Source organism: Erythrolamprus reginae, chromosome 2, assembly GCF_031021105.1.
Source record: "Erythrolamprus reginae isolate rEryReg1 chromosome 2, rEryReg1.hap1, whole genome shotgun sequence".
NCBI lineage: Eukaryota > Metazoa > Chordata > Lepidosauria > Squamata > Dipsadidae > Erythrolamprus > Erythrolamprus reginae.
In genome coordinates, this window is record NC_091951.1 from 114,206,793 (window position 1) to 114,232,844 (window position 26,052).

The 26,052-nt window shown below is 36.5% G+C and overlaps 1 protein-coding gene across 5 annotated transcripts in view; it reads left to right on the plus strand.

Annotated features, from left to right (window-relative positions):
- The window catches only part of MACROH2A1 (macroH2A.1 histone), a 55,487-nt gene extending 34,707 nt beyond the window's left edge, over positions 1 to 20,780 (plus strand). The window contains exons 3-9 of one of the 5 annotated variants that reach the window (XM_070739219.1): positions 1,601 to 1,707; positions 2,116 to 2,313; positions 2,750 to 2,857; positions 6,587 to 6,686; positions 14,225 to 14,314; positions 16,098 to 16,272; positions 20,095 to 20,780. In XM_070739219.1, the coding sequence (XP_070595320.1) occupies positions 1,601 to 1,707; positions 2,116 to 2,313; positions 2,750 to 2,857; positions 6,587 to 6,686; positions 14,225 to 14,314; positions 16,098 to 16,272; positions 20,095 to 20,260 (944 nt within the window). In that variant the 3' untranslated portion in view covers positions 20,261 to 20,780. Of the gene's footprint in view, positions 1 to 1,600; positions 1,708 to 2,115; positions 2,314 to 2,749; positions 2,858 to 6,586; positions 6,687 to 9,894; positions 9,986 to 14,224; positions 14,315 to 16,097; positions 16,273 to 20,094 lie in introns of all 5 variants that reach the window. The other 4 variants (XM_070739220.1, XM_070739217.1, XM_070739218.1 and 1 more) reach the window with 4 other exon arrangements.
- Positions 20,781 to 26,052: the final 5,272 nt, after the last annotated feature.

Genomic DNA, 26,052 nt, shown 5'->3' on the forward strand with positions numbered 1-26,052 from the left:
TCTGACAAGAAATTGAGATACCTAAAGGTCTCAAAATGCTTGGGCGCCCTTTTATTAGAAAATATTAAGAGATGGGTGAAAGACAGAAAAATAATTCTTATAGAATTTTAGAGAATACTTACAGGACTGTATGATACGACTTTTTGTATGCTTATATCAGCTGTTAAGTTGAAATCTGTTCCTAGTCTCTAACAAAAACAATGAATGAAATTGGTCGCTAGCATGTAGTTTTTAATATAGTTATGGAATAGAATCCTATCCCCAGTTGAGCAGTACCATTCATCATATAAATTAGGTACAAGATAAAATTAGTAAGACTGTCATCCTTTTGACTGTATTCATCAAGTTTTAGTAGTATTTATTGCTGCCCTTTTTAAAAAATAGCACTAGCATTTAGATTTATATATTGCTTTACAGCCCTCTCTAAGCGGTTTACAGAGAGTAAGCACATTGCCCCCAACAATCTGGTCCTCATTTTACCCACCTTGGAAGGATGGAAGTCTGAGTCAAACTTGAACCTACTGAGATTCAATCTACCAAACTGCTGGCAGCCGTTGAAAAATTATTTAGTTATTAATGAAATATGCACAGTTTCTCTAAAAGCAGTCATAGATTTCCCAATAAACTTTAATGACCAGATTATTAGTTAAAAAAAGAAATACAAAAAGCATCTAATAGATGTATACATGCTCCTCTGATATTGTTAAATGAATCCCATATTCATTTATTACTGAATGTATATCTCAGTTTTCATATATTCCAGTGCTGAAGCAGCTTACAATGAAAATAAGTTTAAGATACCACAAAACTGATACAATTGAAAGCAACATTAAAATGTGCCATTAAAATAATTAACAGAATTTCCGTAGAATAGGGTGCTTAAAATCTATTATTGCTTTTAAATATACCAGTAACTAAATATGTTTATGCATACTTTAGTTATTTATTAAATCTTATTAAATCTTTTATGTCTATTTAATATTTTGCTTGCTGATTTTGCATTCTTATCTATTCAACATCTTTATAATCATCTTTCCATTTAACTCTTCTTGCTTCCTTTACCTGCAGTTTGCTTTTTAGTGTACATTGCCATGAAACATTAAAAAAATTGAGTATTTCTATTGTTTATGTAGCTGGACAGCTAATTCTTCTTCTTTCTTTACGTATGTTATGTATAATTTCTGTACACAATTAATAACTTTTTCCAAATCAAGTTATTATTAGCAAAGCCCTTAAAATATGGTTGCTGTTCAAGAAGGTGAGATGTGTTTAAATACATTTAAAATACTTCCTAAAAGTATTTTTGAAGAACATTTTTGGAGAAAACTAGCACAGATAAATACCTCTGATGTCACAATCTATACTGTTCTCCATCCCTATGCTGAAATAAGATGTTACTAATGTGCAATTAGCTCTTATTAAATGTGCAATTAGTTCTTATTAAATGTCTTTTCCCATTTATTTATCTTTAATACTGTGGTAACAGTTATAGTTCTTTTATTTATTTTAGGATTGTATGTTTTAAATTCCTGAATAACTTTATGCACTCTGTTTTGAAAATAAAAGAAAAAGATCAAATTAATTTTATCTTTCTTGGCAGCGGAAATTCTTGAATTGGCTGGAAATGCAGCACGAGATAATAAGAAAGGTCGTGTCAGCCCTAGACATATCTTGCTGGCTGTAGCAAATGATGAAGAGTTAAATCAGGTGAAAATACATTCCATGGTTTCGTTTTTCTTTCCAGGGCTTCGTTTTTCTTTCTTTTTAAATGCCTGATTATTCTGTCTCAAAATGTAACTCATGATCTGTTAAATGCTTCAGTTGAATGGTATCCTTAGAAAATATATCAGCAGTTGTTAAATCTAAAATTGTCATAGAGCAGAGATCTTCAAACTTGGCGACTTTAAGACTTGTGGACTTCAACTCTGGAATTTGAAGTCCACAAATCTTAACATTGCAAAGTTGGGGGACCCCTGTCATAGAGTCTCATCACTTGGTAGGGACCTGACTCTTAATTTAGGTATCTCATTGTCCTTTTCTTCAGATTCAAAGTTTTAGTTTCTTCAAGTTTTTAAAACCCCTCAAAAATACCTTTTTGTTTCACTTCCTTTTAAGCTGTTGAAGGGTGTCACCATAGCCAGTGGTGGTGTATTACCAAACATTCATCCAGAGTTGCTGGCCAAAAAGCGGGGTTCAAAAGGAAAATTGGAAGCAATCATCACTCCACCCTCAGCTAAAAAAGCAAAGTCACCATCACAGAAGAAAACCTCAACAAAAAAAGCAAGCACAAAGAAAGTAGGAAGAAAGTCTAAGGTATATCTACAATTGTTTATCTACAATTTTTTTGCCTGTCTTATGAAATTTTGCTCAGAAATATAGTAATTAAGTTCTAGATGAGTAGTAAAACTAGTAAAATAATTTTAGTTATTCTGGTTCATAAGAATATCTACATTATATGTAGGTATTTCAAGAGTGGATATGTGAAATATTGACTTTTCAGATACATAGTAATACAAATTCAATTTTCTAAAAATCAAGATTTTGCTAACTTTCTTTCCTCTCTAGAATTTGCTCATCCCAAAATATAGTTGCTATCTCTCTCTCTTTCTCTGTATATATGTATGTATATACATGTGTGTATATGTATGTATATACATGTATATACATGTGTGTACATTAGTTATGTAATGTTTATTTAAAATTGGATTGGCTAATAGGCTGATTGGATAATTGATTTATATGTGAAAAGAAACAGGGAGAAGTCAGTAAATCAGCAAGTGCTGACAGCACAACAGAAGGCACCCCAACGGATGGTTTCACTGTCCTATCCACCAAAAGTCTATTTCTTGGGCAAAAGGTAGGTTTGTGCATTTATTCAAAATATTCTGTGTGTTTGTGTTTATGCATGTGTGTTAATTGAACCTAGAGATACCTAGAATGAAAGGGAAAATTCTCAATTTATTTTACAAACCTTGTAAATGATATATATTAAGTACAGAATGCCACCAGTTTATAAACTTTAAAAGGGGCCCACTCCAAAAGAGAATAAAATTAAAACAGATATAAATTTAATAATAAATATGAACAAATAAAGTTTGTATACTTGAAACTCGTTTATAATTGGTAGTAATGATTTGGGAGTTAATCCAATAATCTTAGAATAGGCAGGTCTCTAGGGCTAGGTGTACCCAATCCCCGGGCTGTGGCCAGCATGTGAAACCATGCCCCCCTCCCCCTCTTCCCAGTCCACAGAAAAATGATCTCCATGGAACTGGTCATTGGCACCCAAAAAGGTGGAGGGCACTGCCCTAGGTATTCAAAAGAGGAAGACATACCGCCTTACATTTATTGAGCAAACCAGGAAGATATAGGTAGGAAGGTAGTCTTCAAGTGGATTACCCTGGCAGCATAGAAAAAACCAAAGGCTAGCCAGAAAGTTTTTTAAAAAATAGATGAAAATAGAGCCATGAAGAATTAAGAACGTGGCATTTATTTTTATATAAAACAGAATTAGAATCTTATAAAGTATTCTAATGAGGAACATTATTTGGCCAAATAAATGATTTATAAAGCTGAAAAAAATGGCAATGACTTAATAGTGATAAAAAGCCTAAAATATAATTGGAAGAGAAAGGTTTCACTTCCTCTTCCAATAATTTAACACAAGAGAAAGACAGCTTATTAGAATTAAGGTTATCTTCCTGGAAATAATTTGCAAGCATCAAGAGAGAACATGAGGAGATTGACATAGTAACCCAGAGTCACAAGTTAACATAAATAGAATGTGTGGGCTATAAAAGAAATATGCATCTTTAAAAGAGGTGCTACTATATAATGATAATGCTGGTAAGAGGGGAGAATTACAAGAGGATTCTTCAGCCACAATCCAAAGAACTTTTACACAGGATTAAACTAATCTCAACTCGCACACTGTAGGATCTAAGGAAAAAAGAATTTGGGAAAACATTGTAGGGATTGGTGGGTGAGAGAGACATTAAACAATTGATACCTGATCTCCCCACTTTTTAGCGTTTTGAAGGCATATGTAAACTTAAAAACTATATTTGACCATTCACAGATTGCTACATATTTTGCTTGCAATTGAAAAGTTAAGGCCAATTTTCTCCACCTGAATTATATTTTTAAAAATGATTAAAAATGAACTGTGCCATGTTTGATTACAAAAATTGTAAACAGATTTCTTCTGGTGTTATAGAGTTATATTTCATTGGCTAATTATATTGCATTGAAATATTAGAGTTTGATATGCATAAAAGAAACCTCCAGAAATAAATTTTCACAGGAATAGAAACAATTATAGATGTGAACAGAAAAGAGTTATCTTTGAACATGATTTATATTAATATGGCTTCTAATCATATTATTCTACTTATACTGGCATGATGATGATTGAAATTCTTCGTCAAGACCGATCCATAAATATTAAGAGCTATTTGCTAAAGGTTGAACAATAAATACTGGTTTATAAAAAATGTATAGAGAAATATAAGATAATATGAGACTGTATCATAGTAAGGATTCATAAATTCAAGTAGATTTTTTTTTTGTATCTAAGAAGTCTTTGCATTTATATTAGCCATATTTACAAAGTTTAACCCTAAGCTTTCCATGACTTACTACTATTCTAAGTATTATTGTTTGTTATCATAATCTTTGAATACTGAGCTAAAATATATTTATATTTATATTATTTATATTTAAATTATTTATATTATTGTTGTTATTGTTGTCTGTGTGAGGCCAAAAATATATGTTACATATTGATAGTGGTTAAATGAGAATGATGTCAAAAGACTGTTATATGGAGCACTCTTAATCTCAGCTCTCTGAATTTCATGGTTTTGTAACCACATTCATTTCACAAGCTGCTAGTAACATACATGGAACATACATGTATGGCTCTTGGAAAGTCAGTAATCTGAAATGGCAGCAGATAATAATGGAAATACCTCTCTTTTTTAAGTTGTTGTATAATTGGAATTATATCATGTACCGACTGGTTTTGACTAATGTTTATCCATGACATCATCAATCCATATAACTATCATGTGCTGAACAGTATAAATTTACATTAATATTGAACAGAAAAACTTATTTTGTAACAGTGGGGGAAGCTTAAAGGACAATATTGCCATGCTTCCATTCAAGAGAACTCGTTTTGACAAGCAGGAAAAAGTTCTGCTGTCTAATGGTGGGGTGAGCAGGGAAATGTTATGTACCCACTGAACATTTCCTTTGGGGAAAAAATCGTTTTGTGCACAATTTGCACAAAATGCAATTTGTTGTTTACAAGCTTAAGTGTGCAAATTCTCCACTAGACATACAACGGGCTAATTACATTTTCTTTTCCTCTTTTTTATTGAGTCTAAATGCATAATTGGAAATTTATTTTCAAATTAAGATCTTTCTCTTACTGGATTTGTACAGTATGCTGTCTTCCAGCATCCGCTTATTATTTGTGGCATTTTGAAAACAGTGGAATATAAGCAATGGATTGATTCAGACATAACATGTTGATTTAACTGAAGTTCTGAAAGCAGGAATAGATGACTGGATTTCCATGCTTTCTTTGCTTTGGGCAAGTCTGCTGTCTTGCCTTCCATTTAGTTACAAATGGAATATTAAAATAATAATTAAGATTGTAAACCAGCCAGAATTTTGTTCATATATAACAGCATGAACCCTTCCTTCATTAATATTTCATTTTCTTTTTAGATGAGCCTGATTTTTTATTCTTCTACTTCTCCACCACTTTTTTTTTTTGCAATCTTAGTACAAGTTTCAAACAACAGAACATAAAAAAACCCAGAAAATATTAGAAATGAATAAAATAATTTGCCATATTTCTGGTGATGTTTAAGAATGGCTATTTATATCATTCATCTTAATTCACAAGTAAAATTGTAGAGTGGAAGTACTACAGTCAAACTTTTCAGGGCATCTCTGAATTGTTTACAGTGCAGTCCATCCCGTATCTGCTGGGTATTATGTCCTACTGACTTCAGCTGAAATTACTCTTGAGTTTTAGGATGCTTTTATTGTTTAACTTTTAATTACATAATTACCACAATTAGTGCAGTGTACGCATGCACTCTGCCAAAAATTAGAACATAAATGATGTCTCTACCAATCACAAAAAATAAAACATGAAGATTGTGAAGGAAGGCCATTTTCACATCAATTTTAATGGATGCCGTATGTAATTCCATCTATTATCAAGATTATGAACCCTTGAATTGCATGAGGTTGTAGTAGCAATTCCTAGCAACTGAGCATCCTTGGGTTTTCGGAGTCCCCTCCCTGTCTGGCATTTCAATTTGTAAACTAAGCCGTGTTCTGCCAAATTTTGACTTCCCACATGGAGAACCATGTTAGTGTCTAGAGTTTGAAACATATTCTATGTTTATTTATAAGCAACCTTCTTTATGACCTGCTGTTTATTTTTGCACATTTGCCTTCAGAGATGCTACCCTCATCTATGTTGCAAAGCTTACTTTTACTGCAGCTTCTCTGTGATTTCCCAACTGTCCTGTTGTTATTTCCCACCTCATGCTTTTCTTTTCAGCTGAACCTAATTCACAGTGAAATCAGTAATTTAGCCGGCTTCGAAGTGGAGGCCATTATCAATCCCACCAATGCTGACATTGACCTTAAAGATGATCTAGGTAAATGGGGAACGGGTGGCTATAACTAACAGTCACATGAAAATTATGGAATTTGCAGATTATTTTCATGTAATAAATTTGATGTTTTATCGTGCAACCCAGCGCATGTTCCTTAGAGACAAATCCCATTTGATTGCACGGGGACTTAACGCAGGTAAGAAGATAAAGGAGTGCATCTTTAGTACTCAAAATACATAATGGAAAGACTATTAATATGTGCAGCATTCTCCAGATACTACTTGCATGAAAATGACTCTCAGAGTAACTCTGTAATCATTTAAATGTTGTTCCATAATAATCAGATGTGACTGTTGGTTCCCTTGGGAATATTTTGCATATAAATTCTGTGAGGACTGAAATAGCTCTTTATATCATCAAGTTGGCTTCAGACTAAGCAGTTTCTCCATTCTGATTTCACTTTTCTAGTTTCCTTGTTTTAGCTAAGGACAGAAATGGATACAGATAGATAATTAAGGGTGCAGTTGTACACAGACTTAAATGAGAATGAACCCCATTGAATACAATCGGAATTGCTTCTGCATACACAGAAGCAATATCAAAGTTATATATTTAATAGTACTCGACCCTCTCCTTTCATTCTCCCTTTTCTCAGCACACACCTGTACACAGTCTCTGCAGAACATAAAGTTATTTTTTAAAAATTCTTACATTTGCATGCACAGATGCAATTGGTTAGGATTGCACTATAAGCTCTGGATCCTTCTGGAGTTTTTCTCCTGGCAGCTGTCTTACTGTGTTATAGCTTTTTTAATGTTAAAATGATCTATTTTAATTGTAGATTTAAGTATCATTTTGTCAAAGATAATAATAATAATAATAATAATAATAATAATAATAATAATAATAATAATAATAATTTATTACATTTGTATGCCGCCCCTCTCCGCAGACTCAGGGCGGCTCACAGAAGTTACTAAGCACACAAATTTCTTTTTTAGATGCGAGCGAGGTAAGAGAAAGAATAGTATTTAATTCCCACTTTATATGGGAGTTGATTAAAGTGAAAATAATACAGTAGTTTGCCTTGGTTTAGGTATTTTAGCAGTAGCATTTAGCAATAGCACTTAGACTTATATACTGCTTAACAGCCCGCTCTAAGCAGTTTACAGAGAGTAAGCATATTACCCATAGTTCCCTCTAAGCTGAGCAGTGAGCAATCGCTCACTTAAAAATCATCATCAACTCAGAGTTTTCCAAACCTGCCTAGAAGCCGAGAGGGAAAGAGTGAGAGGGAAGGAGAGAGAGAGAGGAAGAGAGAGAAACAGATAGAAAAAAGAGAGGAAGGAAAAGAGAAAGAAAAAGAATGGGAGTAAGGAAGAGAGAAAGAAAATCAAAATCTAGTTTGAAACTAGCTCAACTATTTAAGTGGCATTTTGATATTGATAGAGTTGCCCTATTATGAGCTCACTGTTATAGACACACAGTACAGTATTTTATTTTGAAATTCTCTGAGGCAAAACAGGGTGGGTTTTTTATTTGTTTGTTTGTTTGTTTGTTTGTTTGTTTATTTATTTATTATTTCTGTGCCGCCCAGTCCCAAAGGGACTGCCGCTCAGACACTATACTTTTCTGCCCCCCCCCAAAAAAAATTAGAGGGAACACTGATATTACCTCCAATAATCTGGGTCCTCATTTTACCAACCTTGGAAGGATGGAAGGCTGAGTCAACCTTGAGCCTACTGAGATTTTATCTGCCAAACTGCTGGCAGCCTGTGACTGCACTCTAACCATTGCGTTACGAAGGCTCTATTTTATGAATAACTTCTTCAACCATATTTACCATCTTGAATGAGAGATTGCATTCTATAGTTGGAGCATTCCATTTCAGAATATTATTCCTAAATCCTTGATATTTGTGATTTCTCTTTTTCTTTACCCCCCCCCCAAAGCTATCTCCCATTCATTGCCAAGAGTAATTAAGTGCATTTTACTGTATACCCTGATTGAACTTTTAATGTGAAATTAATCTTAACTACTTAAAACATTTTTTCTGAAATGCTGCTATGTATGCTAATCTGCATAGTTTAACATAGTGCTAAAATATTTGTATTATCTTTAACTTAAATATACATTTAACTTTAAAAAAATACTTAAAATAGGCATGATAAAATTAAACACAAATAATTAAAATATAAAAGTATCAATATTTTGGAAATTAAATTATGAAATTAGCCATTTTTTTCTCATTAAAAAGAACATCTGCAATGGTGAACTCCATAAGGTCCTATGTTTCTTTTTATGTAGAAGTTATAGAACAAACATTATGCTGAGAGCTCTACATATATTCATTCGTGATCTTTAGTTCCTTAGTCATAAGTCTGCTACTGGGAATTCTAGAGTCAAGGCACCTTATAATCTAGTCCTCGGAGAGGAGCAACATAGAAATCCAATAAATAAATAAATATTGTTTGCAAATTATTTACATCCTTCAAAGACCTAGCACTCAGTCATAGAGTTGTTTCCTATTAATAGATTTAGAGGGAGAATTTAAGAATTTTGCGTCTGGATAACATAGCCATTGCTTGTTCAGGCCAGAATGACGCCAAAGGACCATCAAAGTAAAAGGCTGTTGCATTTCATCCCTTACCCATTCAGATATTTTCTCCTTTCAATGCCATTACATATTCAGCAAGTAGTTATACTACTGCAAGATGAAAACATTCCCAGAACCTCTGGAGTGTTAAAGTTCACATTGATTCCTGTAGGTCTTTAATGCGTGAATATTCATAACATGATTAATAAAATCATGTTGGGAATATTTATAAAAATCAAGGAACATTGTAAAGATAGTGTATCAGAATGGAGAAACAGTTGCTTTGTTAGATATGATGAGCCAGATTGGATGGTGTTATCCTCATGTTTTTTAAGATTACGCTTTTACAGGTTCTGCAAAACCAAGAAGATGCTAGCTGTTCTTTATACTTCCTTCCTGAAATGCAGTGTCTTTGACCCATTGGTCAAGTACTAAAAGTTATGTATTTGATGTTTCTCTACCTTCTCCTTTCATTCTCCCTTTTCTCAGCACACACCTGTACACAGACTCTTAGGCTTTATTGTGATGGTTTATTGCATATATTTTGGAGCCCAAAAGGTAGGATAAAGAAGGATGTTGGTATGTACATAAATGTAGATCCTGCTCTGGGTCTTTGACCAACATGGTTGATACACATTTGTTTACCTGTTGTAGTTGCAAGTTGTTCAGGCTGACATTGCCACAATTGACAGTGATGCTGTCGTTCACCCGACAAATTCTGACTTCTACACCGGTGGTGAAGTAGGTAATGGAGAGTTCAGTGCTGCAGACTTTGTGTGTGTATGCATGACCAATCGGCAGCAGCAACCTTGTCCCTGCTCTGCAGAACTGCATTCTTTTCTCACTTCCAGCAATCCACCTCAATTCCAGAGCAAATTCCAAATGGGTTAAGTGAAAAAAGGTCTTTGATAAATGCAAAGAAATCTTGGGGGTGGGACGTAAGCAAGATTGGCCATGATTGGTGTCTAAATGCAAATCCCTCTGAAATCCACAATTCTCTACAATGAACTGAGAATTTTTTTAAAAAAAGAGTTCTAGAAAAAACACAAGGCAAGAAAATCCAAGTGTGTTTTTGTAATTACTATAACATTAATGTATTGATTTTGAGAGGTTTCAACTTTACCTCTATTACCTAGACAGTGGTTATGCCTCACGGTGTAGTAAAAGTTAAGTCTCTGAGCATACAACTTAAGAGACTTCCTTGCCCTGAAATCTAGAGCTACATGTGGAACATTTAAGAGAGATACCATTTAACAGAAGCATCTCACTAAAGTGTAATTTTTTTTGAGAGAGAATGCTAATTTCATAAACAAGCTGATTTCATAAATCTAATTTTGACTGATTATGTGACATCAAGTCGGTGTGGATTCTTAAAGACCACACACAGGTATTAACCAACATAAATATTAATTATTAATTCAGTAATGGGGGGAGCATTAATGTATTATCAGATTAAGGGACTGTCAATATTAAAATAATAATATTTGGGAGGCAAGGATTCATAACATAGCAAATTACCATGATGTAAGCCCTGCCTCCCAGAAATACTAGGAACCACTGTAAGATCAAGATACAATAACATTAGTTTTTGAATACCAATAACTTTAATCTCCTTAAATCAGATATGTTAGTATCTTACCATGGTGGTTTTATACTAGTTATTCTAATGCTTTAATACCTGAGCCTCTTAGATCAGAAAATATATGACAACCTAACCAGGGATGCCATTTCAGTGAGGCAAATAAAACATTTAAAAATAAAACTCCATCATAAAAGACCATCATATAATATTCTCGCTATATGGTCACAAAACATATGTTTGTCTTTAAAAATCCCTGTGGTAAAGTACAGTAGGCGCCTAATTCCTCAATACAAAGAATATAACTGAAGATTAAGTTTCGAAATGTTCTATCCCTATAATTTATCAATTGCAAATTTATAGTTTTGTAAATTTTCATTAAGCTACCAGGTCCATTACCCCCCCCCCCTCCCCTATTACTTGTATATTGTAAGGATGCAGGAAAAATAGCCAAAACTAAATTTTATGCAGAATTTCACATGGAATATCATATATCAGAAACCATATTCATTTTAAAGTAATGGTTTGATCCATTCTACCTTAATGGTGGTTACTCCCATTGAAATTGATGGAAAAAATTACATATGCAATATATCCTTTATTCTGATTTGCAGAACCAGTAATTTCTAAAAAAAATAGCAAGATATGCTTGAGTATCAATATTTGATTTGGGAGAGGAAGTCCTGAATAGTTTCATTCAGCAATATATGGTCTTCTAAATGCCTGTGGCTGCTGGAAGAAAGAATAGAAGTGCATACATGCTTAGCTTCAAATGATTAACTTTTATTTCTATAAAGACCTTTCTAACTGCAGTGTATGTTGGGGAAATATTTTACAAATTTTGTAAACATCTCCTGTTGCCACCATTATACCAATGCCTGCTTTGACAGCATGAAATAGTGACATTATTCTATGGGAGTTTCACATATATTTATGCTTGCGTTGACAAAGAGCCACTCAGCTGAAAGCTATAGAGCATAATAAAAAGACAAAGACATGTACCCACTTCTAATGTAAAATGAGACAGCATTTCAGTCCTTAAATACAAGTTAATGCTTATTATTATTATTATTATTATTTATTAGATTTGTATGCCGCCCCTCTCCATAGACTTAGGGCGATGCAATTCAATTAAATTAAATTATGCAATGCAATTATGTATCCATCAATACAAAAAAAATTCATAGGTTTTAAAGTTGTATGAAAATATAGATCCGGGAAGATTTTTGAAAGAAAATTAAAAAAAAATTGAAAACCATTTGTATATAAATTGGTAAAAGCCCTCTCCACATTCTTCCAATCTGCAAGTCTGCCATTTTAAAGTAAAAATGTATTTCCTTTAAAATATTTCAGACTTTCAAAACCGATTTCTGTGAATGTTTGCATTTTGGCCAAGATAGCATCTTTCAAGGAGTATTTTCAGTCACCTTTGAGGAATTTTCAGAACCCAGTTCCTTAATAGGAAATGTGATCACTTCCTAATGGTCACTGTCCGCAGAAACATTTCTGTCAAATTTACTGAAACCGAGTCAACTTGGATTGAATCAGACCATTTCATTTAGACTTCTGTGCAATGAGTGCCAAAAGCTTCACACATCTCCTACCTTAGGGTCTCCCTGTCTTTTTAGATACTAGGGAAAAACATAGAAGCTTTCACATATAAAACATATGCCTTACCGTATGAGGACAGACAATCTTCATTTCTATTTGCTGTTACTACTGCAAAAATTGAAACGGAAGAACCCTCTTTATTATTTATTTATTAATTTTTATGCCACCCATCTCCTTTGTAAGGTGTCTCTGGAGTCAATCTGTTGATCTGGAGTTTCCTACCTGTAGTTCAGCAGCATAACTCCTGTGAAACAGAGAAGCAGTGCAAAAAAACCAAAAAGGATCCAGGAGCCATAGTTTGTGGACTTAATAGTTTAATAGTTTAAACAATGTGTGAGTCGTTTATATTCTTTTCATTCAATAGCTTGATTCTGCTGCTGCCAAGGTCAGAGGATGTGTGGCTCTCACCCATGTTTGGAGAAGAAAACACTTGGGACCCACCTTAATAATAGAATGGGTCTGTGATAGAAGGAAGGCAGGATTTGCATGTATTATATCAGTGTTTTTCAAACTTGTCAGTTCAACTCCCAGAATTCCCCAGCCAGCCAAAATAAAACCAATAAAGATTAGTGCTGTGTTATCAGGTAAAGCATAATAAATTCCCAGTAGTTTTAGATAGTTGGTCTCAATATGTAGTACCAAGTTAAGTATTTTTCAACAGGCATATCATATGTGAACTTCCATTAGAAATTGCAGCCCCCTTTCCTGTATCCGTTGAGTTGAATTCATTTTGGAACTATTGTACCAAAAGCCTGATCCTATGCATGTTTACCTGGAAGTAAGCTATGCTGAATTTGGCAAAGGTTGCAACCTGAGGCATTGTTCCTATGTATCTCACAAATTCTCTTGAAATAAGCCCTGAGTTACTTACTAGGTAAATATGTTTATGATTAGGCTGCAGAGATCAATTTACAAAGTTACTGCTTTAATCCAGAATTAATCCAGTGTCATTGTCACTGTTTCTTTGCCTCACTCCTTAAATAATCATGGACCAAATGCAATGTGGTTTGGGTGCTTCATTAGGAATGAACCTTTTCCAGCTACGTTCTATTTCCTCTGTATTAAAGTAAAGCTGCAAAATAAGATCTAAACCAGTTTATGGTGGACTGCCTTTGCGCAAACCTCAGCCCGTAATCGAAATGATGCAGCTCCCTTCCTAACTCGAGCAGCATTTGTTACACTTCGTAGCTGTAGTGAAGCAATTCAAGTGGAGGGGAAGGGATACCCTAGAGAATCTCCTTATTTCTGAGGCTCTTCCTCTTGGTTAAAGGTGGTTCAACAAGCCGGGCAGTTGTCAAGTAAAGCAGCCAGTTGCACTCGCAAGACTGTTACACGCCCGGGGGCCACCTGTTGGGGTCAGGGATGAAGATGAGGTGAGTTTCAAGTTCTTCTTATGGCAACTTTGTCTTTAAAGCAGTCTGTAACAGAAAGGGGGACCTTGCCCTCCATGGAAATGCGTTGGTACAACAGTCAAGTCTCATTGCATTAGCCCGTTTCTCTGGGAAAGCGTGTCTACTGTTGGTTCTATGGAAGCAGCAGCATGAAATGTCACCGCCCTGCTGGTTGGCATTGCAAATTGCATCGGGATAAATCCCGTGGGAGGGTGAATTTTTTAAAAAAGAGGGAAGATCATGAGGGAATTGTTACTTATGGACCAGTCCTCAAAGGTTTAGATCTTACTTTGCAGTCACCCCCACCCCCATCTTTTGCTCAAAGAAATCTGTGATGTGTATCCACCTGAAGTGATAAATACTCTGTTGGATGTGGAACAGTCACCGCTCTATTCTTGCACAGGGAGCACATTGGAGAAGCGGGGTGGAAAAGAATTTCTGGAGGCTGTTGTTGAACTTCGCAAAAAGAACGGGCCATTGGACACAGCAGGAGGTGCAGTTTAAATCCTTGGGAAATGGGGAACATTTTATCTATGTGTACCATAGATGCTAGTTCAGTTTAGCTTGGATTCTTTTAAGTAGCCAGAACGTCCGCAGCGTGTTATTGATGAGGATTGGGTTTATATTCACTATATTGAAAATAATAAAAAAATAAATGAGAAAAGAAGAAAATAAACTATGCATACATTCAATTTTAAATTGCTACTATTATATGCACTAATTCAAAGTACTATATTTCTAAAATAAAAAATAAAAATAGAGGCAAGTCCACTGCATGTGGAAGTGAATGGTCGCAGGAGTATAGAATCCTAGTTAATCAAAAATTTAAAACTAAATACAGTGGTACCTCATCATACGAACAATCTGAGATACGAACCCGGGGTTCGGAAATTTTTTGCCTCTTCCAAACTTTTTCCGTCTTACGAACCTGCCGCCCAAACGCCGAACCCGGAAGTTTGGCAAAAGTTCGGGTTCGGGTGGCCGCCTAGAAGCCCCGCCGCCCGGCTGTCGCTTTTTGAAACAGCCGGGGGGCTTCTCCGCGTCCTTCCAAACCCGAACGCCAAATCCAAACTTTTGCCGAACTTCCAGGTTCGGCATTCGGGAGGCTGCCGAGAAGCCCCGCCGGCCGGCTATCGCCTTTTGAAACAGCCGGGGGGCTTCTCGGCATTCTCCTTAATGCCAAACCCGGAAGTTCGGCAAAAGTTCAGGGTTGGCGTTCAGGAGGACGCTGAGAAGCCCCGCCGCCCAGCTGTTAGCTTTTCAAGAGAGCCGCGGAGCTGTCGGGCCGGTCGGGAGGCTTGAAAGGACGTGGGAAATCCCAATAGGGAATTCCATGGGCGGAGCTTTGATGTCACAAAGACATCCTTCCTGGAGTCCACGTTTCGGCCGGCAAGGAAGGACGTCTTTGTGACGTCAAAGCTCCGCCCATGGAATTCCCTATTGGGATTCCCCACCTCCTTTCGAGCCTTTCGACCAGCCCAACAGCTCCACAGCTCTTTTGAAAAGCTAACAGCTGGGCGGCGGGGCTTCTCAGCGTCCTCCTGAATCCAAACGCCGACACCAAACTTTTGCTGAACTTCCGGGTTCGGCGTTCGGGAGAACGCCGAGAAGCCCCCCAGCTCTTTCAAAAGGCGACAGCTGGGTGGCGGGGCTTCTCAGTGGCCTCCCAAACGCCAAACCCGGAAGTTCAGCAAAAGTTCGGGTTTGGCGTTCGGGAGGACGCCAAGAAGCCCCCCGGCTGTTTCAAAAGGTGACAGCCGGGCGGCAGCAGTTTTGGGCGTTTTTTTTCTTGCACGCATTAATTCATTTTACATTGTTTCCTATGGGAAACAATGTTTCGTCTTACGAACTTTTCGCCTTACGAACCTCCTCCGGGAACCAATTAAGTTCGTAAGATGAGGTATTACTGTATAAGTAGACCTTACTTATATAGTATTACCTATATATTAATGGTAAGCATTATACCATTTGAGGGGGAAATCTGTGAATTTGTATTGAATTTGTATTTCACAATTGATCTAATTCATGTGAATATGACCAAAGTGTATAAGTATGTAGAGTACAGGGCATGTTTGCCTTCCCTCCCCCCCCAGCATCAAATTATAATTTAATGTCATGTCCAAATTTACTACCAGGCATAATAGGTACAGTCACATTCAATGTGCAGTATAGGGTATCCATTGGAGTAAAGAACTATATGTATCCTTCATTGCTGAATTATGTTGTTCCAATTGTATTTTCCAAAATGCTAAACATTTATTTTTTTCCTCAACCAGCTGTTGTCAGTTCAGGACATGGATTACCTGCAAAATTTGTCATCCACTGCAACAGCCCCAGTTGGGGTTCAGACAAATGTGAGGAGTTGTTGGAAAAGACAGTGAAAAACTGCTTAGCACTAGCAGACGAAAAGAAGCTGAAGTCACTTGCATTTCCTTCCATTGGAAGTGGCAGGTAAAGCTGGAATTCATCCCGTTTGTCCCCCAAATCTATATTCACACAACATCTAGGCAATAAAGTGATAAATAAATTTTTTTGTGGCTTGGCAAAATTGTGATTTATAATCCAAGGATTGTGTTTTAGCAATAAATAACTATAAAATTCAGCAAACCATGATTTGTCAATGTGATCCCTCGCAGTTCTGCAGGCTTCTTATTGCTAACCACTGTGGATTATATTAAGACACCATTTCCTTCTGTTGATTTAAGATGAAGTCCTTATAATTTGTAAACCTAGAGCTGAAAGGTATTTTTCGTTTCTATAAAACCCTAAATCCATACAAATGTGCCATATCTATGACAATCCCTTATAGTGTCTTCAGTATCTCAATAAATGTTACGCTGCAAAATGATTAAATCCTTGCAGTTTATACGTTACGCCAGTGTTTTTCAACCAGTGTGCCGTGGCACACTAGTGTGCCGCGAGACATGGTCAGGTGTGCCGCGAAGCTCAGAGAGAAAGAAAGCAAGAGAGAGAGAAAGCAAGAGAGAGAGAAAGCAAGAGAGAGAGAGAGAGAAAGCAAGAGAGAGAAAGAGCAAGAGAGAAAGAGAACAAGAGAGAAAGAAAGCAAGAGAGAGAGAGAGAAAGAGAGGGAGGGAAGGAGAGAGAGAGAAAGACATAGAGGTACGTAGGGAGGGAGGGAGAAAGAGAGCAAAAAGGAGAGAAAGGAAGGAAGAGAAAGAGGGATTGAGAAAGAAAGAGGAAGGAAGGGAGAGAAAGAAGGAGGGAGAAAGAAATAGAGGGAAGGGGAGGAAGAAAGAGAGATAATTTTTTTGTTCAAACTTTTTTTAGCCCCCCTTCCCTCCCATGTGCCCCAGGGTTTTGTAAATGAAAAAAATGTGCCGCGGCTCAAAAAAGGTTGAAAATCACTGCGTTACGCTACTCTTTAATATTGGCTTATTGCTTTACCCTGCTTTTGAATGGCTACTTAGCGAGACCAATAATTGAGCTGGGTGACTCAGCGGTGCCCTTTTTATCTTTAGCAGAGCAAACAATAATGATGCCGTTCATTTCTGTTTACAATCTCTAGTGAGGTCAGACCTATCACCTTGGTAACATTTTAGCCATGGCTAGAATGATTAAATTTTAGGAAATGCAGTTAGAAGAGCCAATATTATGAAAAATATAATACTGTTTCTTTGGTGAATTGAGTTAATTTTTTATCTCCCCCCCCCTTTCTTTCTCCCTCCCTCCCCCTCTCTCTTCCTCTCTCTCTCTCTTTCTTCCCTGAAAGTGTTATATTTTAATAAATTGTCCCAAATGACCAGGAAGAGGAATCTATTAATATTTTAAATATTAATTACAGCTTGAAAAAAATGTTTACTATTTGATATAAAGTTCTCTTGTGTGAGGCTGTGTATGTATATAGAGGGGAGTTTAAATGGTATTCAATTGGATTTACATTCCAAGTGAAAATGTGTCCCTTTAAAGAATAGCATACTCATCTTGTCAGTTCAGTTCAACAAATCTGAAGAATGGTAAATAAAAATCTTGAAACATAAAAATGTTTTTTAAGAGCAGCATTTTCTCCCAGTCCCAACACATGTACACAGCTGTTCCAGGACAGATATCTATCAACCAGACATTACTCGTTAAATCTGTATAAACAGTTCTGTCCAATTTTATGGATAAAACATGAATTTACATGGGGTGATTCATTATAAGTATGTGTATTTCAAGAAAAGAGGGAAAGGAGGAGGAAGCACAATGAGCAGTCTATAGTCGTTGTGCCAGATGCTCTACAATGTCTAATTTCAGCATAACCAAATTTGTAGAATGGCATTTTAAAAGTTCAAAGCTCCATATACGCTTCTCTAAAGCAATAAGTACCATTGTTTAAATGAAGACTTCAGAGCATATCTTAAAAGTCCTTTAAAGCTTGCCTTTTCAACTATTCATATTGGAATTGCTCAAGAACCCCTTTTTTCACTGCTTGTTCCTTAGGATTTGCAATCACTCAGGTAGTTAGGGATTCTCTTACGAGACTGCCTCCTCCCTCATATCTCATTGCGGCCAATAAGGTCCTGTCCACCAAATAATGTTGGTTGGCAGGACCTCGGGGAAGAGCCTTCTCTGTGGCTGCTCCGACTGTATGGAATCAACTGACCCAGAGATTCGCATTATCTCCTCCCTACCAGTTTTCTGGAAAGCAGTTAAAACCTGGCTTTTCCAGCAGGCCTGGAATTAAGATTGATAGTTGCAAGTATGGTTTTATGATATATGTGATTTTAGCGGTGTTTTTATTGTTTTTTACTTACCGTATATTATATTTATAACTGTTGTTAGCCGCTCAGAGTCCATTTGGGGTGAGCGGCATATAAATGCAATAAATAATAAATAAATAAATAAAATACCATATACAAAAACTTACGTGAGTTGTTTCCAACCATAAGTTCAACATTATTTGTTCAGCATACAGATTTGTATACCGCCCCGAGTCTTTGGAGAGAGGCGGCATACAAATCTAATAAATTATTATTATTATTATTATTATTATTATTATTATTATTATTAAACTATTACTATAGCATAATGGCACACAACTGGAGGTGGTATTCAGCCGGTTTGGACCATTTCAGATGAACCGGTAATAGCAACCTGCAATAGGCCTGCCCCGGCTCTATGCCGTCCTATTTAGCCATGTTTTCAAGCCGTGTGAATGTGTACAAGCTGCGCACACAAGCACAGCACATGAGCAGAAGGCTACACGCATGCACAGAAGGTGCGCACACACATTTTAGTGGTGGGCGAACCAGTAGGGAAACTATATGAATCCCACCTCTGCATACAACATTTTTCAGCCAAGAGGATGAGGACATATTCTAGACCCTGCAACCCCCAAAATAAACCCAGCCAAATAATAACAATTTGTTTCAAATTAACACACATGTTTAATCTAACATGACATTAAATACAGCTAATTACAATTCAGTTTGGAATATTTTCCCCTTCTATCACATTAAAAAGATTACAATTCATTCAGAATATTTGGAGTAGGTTTGGAAGGTTGACTATAAATTTCTAGGAATCCACAATATATTGCTGCCTAAGTTGAATTGAGTCCAGCTTTTCCTTAGCTTATGTTTGGTTATTATCAATGGCTGCTTTACAAGCCATGGTGGTTTAAGAAGCCAGTCTACAAAGAGAAGACAGGAAGGAAAAGGCTGGTTTTGTCTCTGCTCTTCAGATAAATGAAAAAAGCACCAGGGTCTTCCTCATTTACTTTTGAATCTTACCCTATATATTCCTCCTCCAAGCTTCTGCAAGATGCATAGCACATGCCTATATAATATATAATATAGTATATATTATAATGTAGAGCTGGGGTGGCGCAGCAGATAGAGTGCTGTACTGCAGGCCGCTGAAGCTCAAGGTTGACTCAGCCTTCCATCCTTCCGAGGTGGGTAAAATGAGGACCCGGATTGTGGGAGCAATAGGTTGGCTCTGTTAAAAAATGCTATTGCTAACATGTTGTAAGCCGCCCTGAGTCTAAGGAAAAGGGTGGCATAAAAATAAATAAAATAAATATGTCTACTCAGAGATTTTAGTGGATGTACTTCCAAGCATGCAGATACAGGAATTCATTATAAATTTATAATTTATACAGGTCATTATAAAATTCATTGATAGGACCTTTGGTACTAGGAAATTATATTTTATTGCAAGCCTCATTAGGATTTTGTGACTTTTTGAAACACATAATGAGATTCCTATGCCACTTTCAACTTTTATTAAACTATTTGTAATTATCTTTTCTCTCCAAAATTCTTTGAATAGGAATGGTTTCCCAAAGCAGACTGCTGCTCGGCTGATCCTGAAAGCCATTTCCAGCTATTTTGTATCAACCATGTCCTCTTCAATCAAGACAGTCTATTTTGTTCTCTTTGATAGTGAGAGTATAGGGATTTACGTGCAAGAAATGGCCAAGTTAGATGCCAACTAGGTCTAGAAAGCAAATGTTACTTCCCTCTTTGCCCAGCCCCTCTCCTTAAATTCCTCATTGTAAAACAGAGAGCCCCTTATTTTAAATTTCATTCATCTAGGGAATAAATATGGGCACTTTTTTTTACTTTTGAAAATGTTTTATGTTGGCACTGATAGTTGACATTACTGCTGTTTAATGCACTGTATTCCAGGCGTTGTCTGAATTTAGTGTAATCTAGGAGATTTTATAGTTTTATTTTAATGAATCATGGATTGATTGGAAAATTGTTAGCAGTACATAGTCTTTTATTTGTAAAAGGAACCGGCAGATCCTATTTTGTAACAGTGTTGTGGTGCTTTTTTTCAGATGGCATTCCTTTCTCATCTTTTTAAAGAGAGAAAATAATGCCAGAAATCTTAATTTGTGTTTATTTTACGTCTTAATGATGAATCCAAGGAGAAAAGTACCCTATTGCCCTTAATTATATTTGCAAATTGAAATTTGTGTGAATTGATTTAGTAAAATGTTTGAAATGGTATTGGTGTTGTCTGAATTAATGATTTCTAAGTCTTAGATAATAATGGTGGCCGGGGGGGGGGGGGGCAATGGTTCAGTAGTTAAAGATTGTCAGTTGGAAAGCTGACAGCCCAGGTTTGAGACCCGAACACCACATGATGGAGTGAGCTCCCATTACTGGCCCCAGCTCCTGCCCACCTAGCAGTTGGAAAGCATGCAAATGTGAGTAGATAAATAGGTGCCACTTTGGTGGGAAGGTAACAGCGTTCTGTGCTCCTCAGTGTGTAGTCATGACTATTGAAATGTCTTCAGCCTAAGATGGCTGGCTCCCTCAGCTAAGAAATCAAGACACGAATGGGGAAGCTAGCATTATCTTTAGTTAAAATTCTGTAGCAGTCAGTTTGGATGTTACCAAACAGTGACTGAATGATAACGTATTTCAGTGAAATACTCATTAATTCTCATAGTTTATGGAAAGAATGGAGGTTTGTGCCGAGCGATCACATTTTCAACCCTGCCAGGAGAATGCATGTGTGACAGATGTAAAAAGGGGCAAATGTTTTGATCATGTGATTATGGCCAGCATCTTGATTTCTTTCTCTCTCTCCCTCTGTCTTACATTTACAGACACATAGGCCCACAAAATGATCCCACTTTTCATCTGGGTTTTTTTTCCCTTTTTTTGTCTGTTGCTTCCTTAGGCCAGTGTTTCCCAACCTTGGCAATTTGGAGATATTTGGACTTCAACTCCCAGAATCCCCCAGCCAGCATTCGCTGGCTGGGGGATTCTGGGAGTTGAAGTCCAAATATCTCCAAGTTGCCAAGGTTGGGAAACACTGTCTTAAGCTAGTGAAATTTTAAAGGAAAAGCCCATTAGATGAAATCCTGATTCTGAGACAAAGCAAAATAATTTGGATAAAGTGCCCATCTAATCAAGAATCTTTCTTCCAAAAAATGGTTGCCCAATTGATTATGGGATGTCCACTGCAGTGTTAATAAATGGGTTTTAGGCATCATGCAAGAATATCTACTTCAATTCTTCTTTCCAATTTATGCACTGATTCTCTATAGCTTTTCGAATTTTACACTTGAAATAGTAGAACCCTATTATTTGTCCCTAAGATCTGATATTCTCACAAATAGAGCATTTGTTTTTATTATTACAAAATTATAGCCTATTATTCATAATGTTCTCAATGGTTAATAATATATTAGCAATTGAACCATTTGGGAGTCAGTTGGCCTCGACTTATTTGACTCTTGCATATTCCAAAATTCAGAAAAATCAACAAAAACAAATATAGAATGGAATCTTGCTTTTCTATATTCCTAATTGGAGCTCCTGTTCAAGCCATTGGAGCTGCTTAAAAACTGGATCCAGCCCATTGATTAGAACTGGAGATCTAGGACTCACAAAAACTTTAGCCAGCCTACCCTGTTAGGCTTAATGACAAGATACTAAGTGTCATTGTTTTGACAAGAAAACCCTAATGCTCAGAGTAGGTCAGATTCTATTTACCTCTCAAAAATCATTCATAACCATATAGATAGAAAATTACTCTGGGCTATGTGCAACAATCCAATAATCCAATAAATCAATTCCTATTCGTGTAAAACAATCATTACTTAAAATCCATTGTATAATAATACTTATTTTAAAAACTATGAAAGTAAAACTTTTTTAAAAAGAGGAAGGGTGCTAATGATAATGGGGCCACGTGCTGACCCATCACGTGGCCGAGACTTGTTGGCTTTTATATTGCCTCTTAAATTTCCTGTTAATTTTGGCTACTTTGCACTGTTGTGAAAGTTCCTATGTAATATAATAGTTTACCAAATTAATTGGGATTTTAATTATATCACTCTTTTTAAATCAATTAAAATGTCATTATACATTAAAATATATTTAAAAGTAGAGATAATCAAACAATAATAATTTGCTAGCATAAGCTGTTCTATATCTACTCGTATTTAACCATCTAAAGTCCACTAGATGTCACTAGAGGGATTGTAAGAATCTGGAAAATATCAATTACTGCTTTGGAATATTTCCTATGAGAGGACAAATTTAGTTTGTCAGTAGCTTTCAGATGAACATTATATTTCAATCTTCCAAACACAAACAGAGAATTGGATGTCTTATACGCTACATGTGAGGAAAATGCTGCGGTTGTGAAAATTTGAAACCATAATATTGGGTGTCAGAATTGTGAAATAACCGAATGCCGTCTTACATCATTTTTAGCCAGTAAATGAAAAGCAAATGTTCTTCCTTCAGCCCGGCCTCATTGTACAATTCAAATACAATAAAGAATAAAATATAGTTTATAATATCCTGCAACCTGAATACATTCCTGATACATATGTGTATTTCTACAGTTACAAGGACTGTGGGGATATTGAGAACTCTCAAGCGGTTTTGAAAGAGACATTTGGCTGAAGTTAAAAAGACCTACAATATATATCCAGATACTTATATGGAGTTGACAGAAAGATATGTGTGCTATTTCTCTCATGCACACTAATAACCTAATTCAGTTGAGTCAAAACTTATATATAACTAAAGGGGACAGTCTAGCTCTCAGGAATGGGTTTCCATCAGTTTGCACCAATACTTGTCTTTAGGAATCACAAATACAGTGTTCCCTCAATTTTCGCGGGTTCGAACTTTGCAAATAGCCTATACCACGGTTTTTCAAAAAATATTAATTAAAAAAATACTTCACGGTGTTTTCTATACCACGGTTTTTCCTGCCCGATGACGTCATACATCATCGCTAAACTAATAATTTTTGCAAATAAATGACAAAAAAAATAATTCAATGGTGACTACCAGTAATAAGGATGAGTAAATTGTTGTTAAGGGAATGGGAAGTGGTAATTTAGGGGTTTAAAGTGTTACGGGAAGGCTTGTGATACTGTCCATAGCCAAAAATGGTGTATTTACTTCCGCATCTCTACTTCGCGGAAATTTGACTTTCACAGGTGGTCTCGGAACACATCTCCCGCGAAAATTCACAGTTGAAACTCTGGGATTACCTAATCCTTTCACTGTTTGTAAAACTTAGTTTGTCAGTCAGTATCAACTCACTACTTTAACTTTGTACATTGTCCACACACACAAAAAAAGAAAGATATGTGTCATGAGGAGATATATCAATTTACCAAACAAATAAATAAATAAAAAACTCAAACCAAGGTGTACTTATTTTTGGCCATTCCCAATTTTAACCATTACTGTAGTCTATATCAAACAAAGCAGAGCCAGTGGAAAAGAAATCAAAAGGTTGCCACAGTTTCGGTAGGAGAGCAGATTTGCATGGAGCTTTGCAGTGTAAAAGAACAACAGTTCACAGAAACACCCAGGGGCCACCTAGTTGAAAGAATTTGCAATATCTTGAAAGAATCTGCCTTACACAAGGCTGACAGAGTTTATATTTGTTTAGCACCTCTCTTGTGGAAATTAATAAAGGATGGCTTTCTTAACACCTATTGGAGAGACTAGTGGATACAGCATAAGCCTCATACTATAAGCCACCATAAAAACAAAAGACGAAAGCCTTCCCCTGCAAATGTTACTAAGCAGAGGCATTTGTCTTAATGAGGTTGGAAATGACACGCTGAGTCAGACTGATATTGGTTGGATCTAGCATTGTGTCCTTGGATTGAATACAGTGGGAAAGTACATGAGGTAAGAGTTATCTGCTAGTGTTTGCACAAACACTAGAAGTCCAACTGGCCCAGGCCACACTTAGCCCAATGAATGAGTGAGTAATGAAGTAGTTTGTGCATGTAAAATGAAAGTAGTGGGACTTAACAGCTACACAAGGATAACAAGGTTTGCATAAGATCTAGGAGCTTTGTGGTTGCTGGATTATTCTGTTGACTTACACTCTCAAGAGAAAGGTTGGCTGTTGTTTTTACATGCCTTTATTGGTCAGGAAATTTTTCACATATCCCACCTTCCAATAGGTTATATGCAACATACTAATAACATACAAAGCTATTACAAACCTATTTACGGATTGATCACATAGCTGACAACATTCCCTCCAACTAAGACCCGCAGTGGCGCAGTGGATAGAGCGCAGCACTGCAAGCAACTGCTAGCTGAGGTTCAGCACTTCAAATCTCACCACCAGCTCAAGTTTGACTCAGCCTTCCATCCTTCCGAGGTGGATAAAATGAGGACCCAGATTGTTGGGGACAATATGCTGATTCTGTAAACTGCTTAGAGAGGGCTGTAAAAGCATTATGAAGCGATATATAAATTTAAATCCCTGGTTCCCAATATGGGGCCCATGTCCCACAGGGGGGCAATTTGATTTTTAATGGGGGCATTTGGAGCCTTGTTTAAACTAAGTTAATGGCCTTTTAGGCTTCCTCTGCATGTGTAGAGTTCACTTTTTGAATAGTAAGAATTACTATTCATGGGGGAGGGGGCATTAAGTGTAACAATGAAGGTTAACAGCACGATAATTGTGGTACCCCCTTCCATTGGTGGCCTAAACATTAAACCTCTGCTTTTATTTATTTATTCATTCATTCATTCATTCATTCATTCATTTATTAGATTTGTATGCCGCCCCTCTCCGTAGACTCGGGGCAGCTAACAACAATAATGAAACAACATATAACAAATCTAATATTTAAAATAATTAAAAGAGCTTAATGGCTCATCTGAGACTGGTCCTCTATAAAAGTGCTTTAACCTTACTGAGAACACTGAATAAGCCAACTAGGGATTAATTACACACAAGACATATGGTAGATTCAGCAGAACCAAGGCGCTGAAGATTTTATTTGCACAAACAGTACAGAAAGAGTTATCATTCAGGAAGGCAGCTGTTGTTCAAGCCCTTATCTATGATCAGCTGAGATCTTAAGTAAAGTCCAAGTAATGATGGTTGCTATTGCCATCTAGAAGAAAAAGACCATGGCCCTTTCTAAGTTCAGATTCTTGAAAAATTTCAAAAAAATATATATGGAGGAACACTTGCCTAAGCAATCAGATAACGGGAAGACTCTACACTAAAGCTGCAAGATTGAAGAAATGAAGGTATTTTGAGTTGCTGGATAAAAATAATGACATTAAACAAGCAAACCAGTGGTGGGATGCTACCGGTACGCCCCAGAGCTCCGATCCCGTAGCAGCCACCAGATTGTGCAATTTGCGTGTGACCACTCCAGTGCCATTTTTGACAGTTTGTCAAACGGCACCATCTTTTTCCCTGAATTTTTGGGCCTTTTTTGCATCCTGTGCATGCACAGAACCAAAATCTCATAAAGGGATG